At 34.4% G+C, this 3,070-nt stretch overlaps 1 protein-coding gene across 1 annotated transcript; it reads right to left on the reverse strand.

Moving 5' to 3' along the window:
- Positions 1 to 1,280: 1,280 nt before the first annotated feature.
- On the reverse strand, positions 1,281 to 2,219 carry LOC137012617 (olfactory receptor 52N2-like). The gene has a single exon (XM_067375967.1). The coding sequence runs from the start codon at positions 2,217 to 2,219 to the stop codon at positions 1,281 to 1,283; it is 939 nt and encodes a 312-aa protein (XP_067232068.1).
- Between the last annotated feature and the right edge of the window lie 851 nt (positions 2,220 to 3,070).

A 3,070-nucleotide genomic window follows, 5' to 3' on the forward strand; every position in this document is an offset into this window, starting at 1 on the left:
AACTGAAGTTCTTTTGGTTGGCACTCCAACTGCTGTAAATAGATGCAATAATCTTAAACTTACAGTACATGATTGCCAGATTCTCCCTTCTGTACAGGTGTGGAACTTAGGTGTGAGTTTTGATGCACAGCTGACCTTTAACACCCATTTTAAGAATGTTTCTAAAGTAGCTTTTTATCATCTTCGGAATATTGCACGTATAAGACCTTTTCTTTCTATGTCTGATGCAGAAAGGCTTATTCACGCCTTTATAACTTCCAGACTCGATTATTGCAATTCTCTTTTTGCAGGGTTACCTGCAAGTACTATTAAGAGACTGCAATATGTGCAAAATTCAGCTGCTCGTGTTTTAACTTACACATCATCCCGCAGTCATATTACTCCTGTGCTTTCTAAATTACACTGGTTACCAGTTGAGTCACGTATTGATTTTAAAGTTCTTATCTTAACTTATAAAGCAGTACATGGAATGGCCCCCGATTACATTTGTAATCTGGTGACAGTGCCCACGCCATCTCGGTCTCTCCGCTCCGCTGGTTCTCTTACTCTGTACCAGCCTCGTTGTAAACTCAAAACTATGGGTGGGAGGTCTTTCTCTTGTATTGCTCCCAGGTTGTGGAATTCTCTGCCTTTTCCTATTAGGAATGCTCCGTCTTTTGATTGTTTTAAGAATTTACTTAAAACGTATCTTTTTACTGAAGCTTTTAAGTAATAATTTTACAGTATTTTTTTTTTTTGTTTGTTTTTTTTTGTTTTTTTTTGTTTTTTTGTTTTGTTATGATTGTGTTTGTTATTGTTTCTTATTGTAGCGCCTTGAGTGTAAGAAAGGCGCAATACAAATAAAATGTATTATTATATTATTATTATTATTAAAATATTCTTGCTTTCTGTGCATGTTCAAATGCTGATGTGCAATGTGGCCTGCTTTATTTAATTTTCTTTTCTTTATTTTTTTTTATTTACCCACATATTGTTTAATCATAACATACACATTCTTATCAAATAATACACTTGAAATGGTGAAAAGAGCAAATTAAAAGTAATTATTAATATTTATTTAGTGTACACCAGCTGAAAAATATGCCTTCATTGATTATGCTGTCTGTTATCACATATTTATGTTATACATCTATGCGCATTGCCTGCTCTATCTGCTATGCCTATAAACACAGGACATTCTTAGAAAGAAATTAAAATACATATTGTATTTTAAAATTAAAAATTTGCACCCAAACGTTCACATTATTACAGTGACAAATAAATCTGTAAATAAGTGAAAATCAGCTAGAATTAACCTTTTTTATGCAAAGTTTTAACATTCTTTGTCTTATTTCCTTGATTTGTAAACCATATATTATGGGATTCAATCCTGGTGGTATAACATGAAACATTACATTCCCAAACTTCCTAGTCTCAGCATACTCAGAAAAACGATGCAGAAAAATTGGGACGAAACCAAATATTATCAAGATTACATAAACAGCCAAATGAGAGCTGCATGTTTTGAGAGCTTTGCTGTTGGTTGCTTTGTTTTTGCTTTTTATACATACCATCAATATTCTGAGATATGTCAGTAACACCCACCCCAGTGAGGAGGTGAGTAAAACCACAGTAAAAGTTAAACCATATACATTATTAATCACTACATTTTCACAGGACAGTTTAAATAGTGAAGGATTGTCACAAAAGTGGTTTGGAATGAATGATCTGCAGTGAGAGAGACGCACACTGAGGCCGATCAAAATTGACACTGGAACTACTGCAGCACCCCAGGCTCCTGCTGACAGTTTAACCACCATATTATTGCTCATTATTGTTGGGTATCGCAGTGGATTGCATATGGCCACATATCTGTCAAAGGCCATTATCATTAAAATAGTATGGGATGTTGTTCCATATAAATGTGTAAAAAAAGCTTGGAAAACACACTCCACATATGTGATGTAGCGCTCAGAGGGGTCTGTTATTAAATCCTTCAGTAAACGTGGTATGAGAACAGTTGCACCCATAATATCATTCACTGGCAAGTGACAGAAAAGAATGTACATAGGCTGGTGTAAACTTTTTTCTGCTGAGATCTGAATCAAAATCCCAATGTTAGACACCATTGCAAAGACATAAGCCATCAACAGAAAAATTAATGTGAGCTGGCTTGACTGAGGTGTAACTCGCAGTCCCTCCACTAAGAGTACACTATATCTGAATGTCAGGTTGTCCATTTGTAACCTAAAGAAAACAGATTAAGTGACAAAAAATTTTATTAACAGTTTATCTCAAAGTATTGCTACAGGTACATTATATATGCTTCCAGAGAGTAGTCATATTTTAAACTAATGTTCTAAAGATACTAACTAGGGTTTTCTTAGTTATGTCACACTTAGCCTTTTTTTTCATTAACAATTGCTTACAGAAGTCAAGAAATATTCTTGATCACTGTACAATTATGTAATATGAGTTCTATATAATATAACTACATATGAAATATTCTTTACTTACAAAAGAAAATGACAAGTCGACACTCAAGTTGTCATGTCACTTCATAAATGTCACTTCATATACAGAGGCATCTAACTTTTACTGATTTTTCATTAGTCATAAATTGCACAACCTAGTTGTCTCTGAGTAGATTAAAGCAGGCATCACCATTTTATTTATGTGTCACCCCAACTTAAGTCTTGTCATCATACCCCAAGAGTGAAAATACACTCGTATCTCTCTTTTCTGTGATTGGTGCATTGCTTACCAGTTTTTTTTTTTTTTGTTTTGTTTTTTTTGTTTTTTTTGTTTTTCCCAAAAGCATTTTAGCCAGCTATGATTGCAGGTTTTCTTGTTACCATCAAAGTTCAATGATTTGGTGTTTCCCAAAACCATAATTTGTGTATATATTTGCAAACAGAATATATATTTGCAAACAGTCCGGGGGTTGGGGGTTTCAATTGGTGGGGGGATAGTATCTGTACAGGTAAACCAGTCAGTATATAGTGTGACCACCATTTGCCTCACGCAGTGCAACATATCTCCTTTGCATATAGTTGTTGTTGATTGTGGCCTGTGGATTGTATAGTTCATG

This window comes from Chanodichthys erythropterus, chromosome 22 (assembly GCF_024489055.1).
Source record: "Chanodichthys erythropterus isolate Z2021 chromosome 22, ASM2448905v1, whole genome shotgun sequence".
NCBI classification, from domain to species: Eukaryota; Metazoa; Chordata; class Actinopteri; order Cypriniformes; family Xenocyprididae; genus Chanodichthys; species Chanodichthys erythropterus.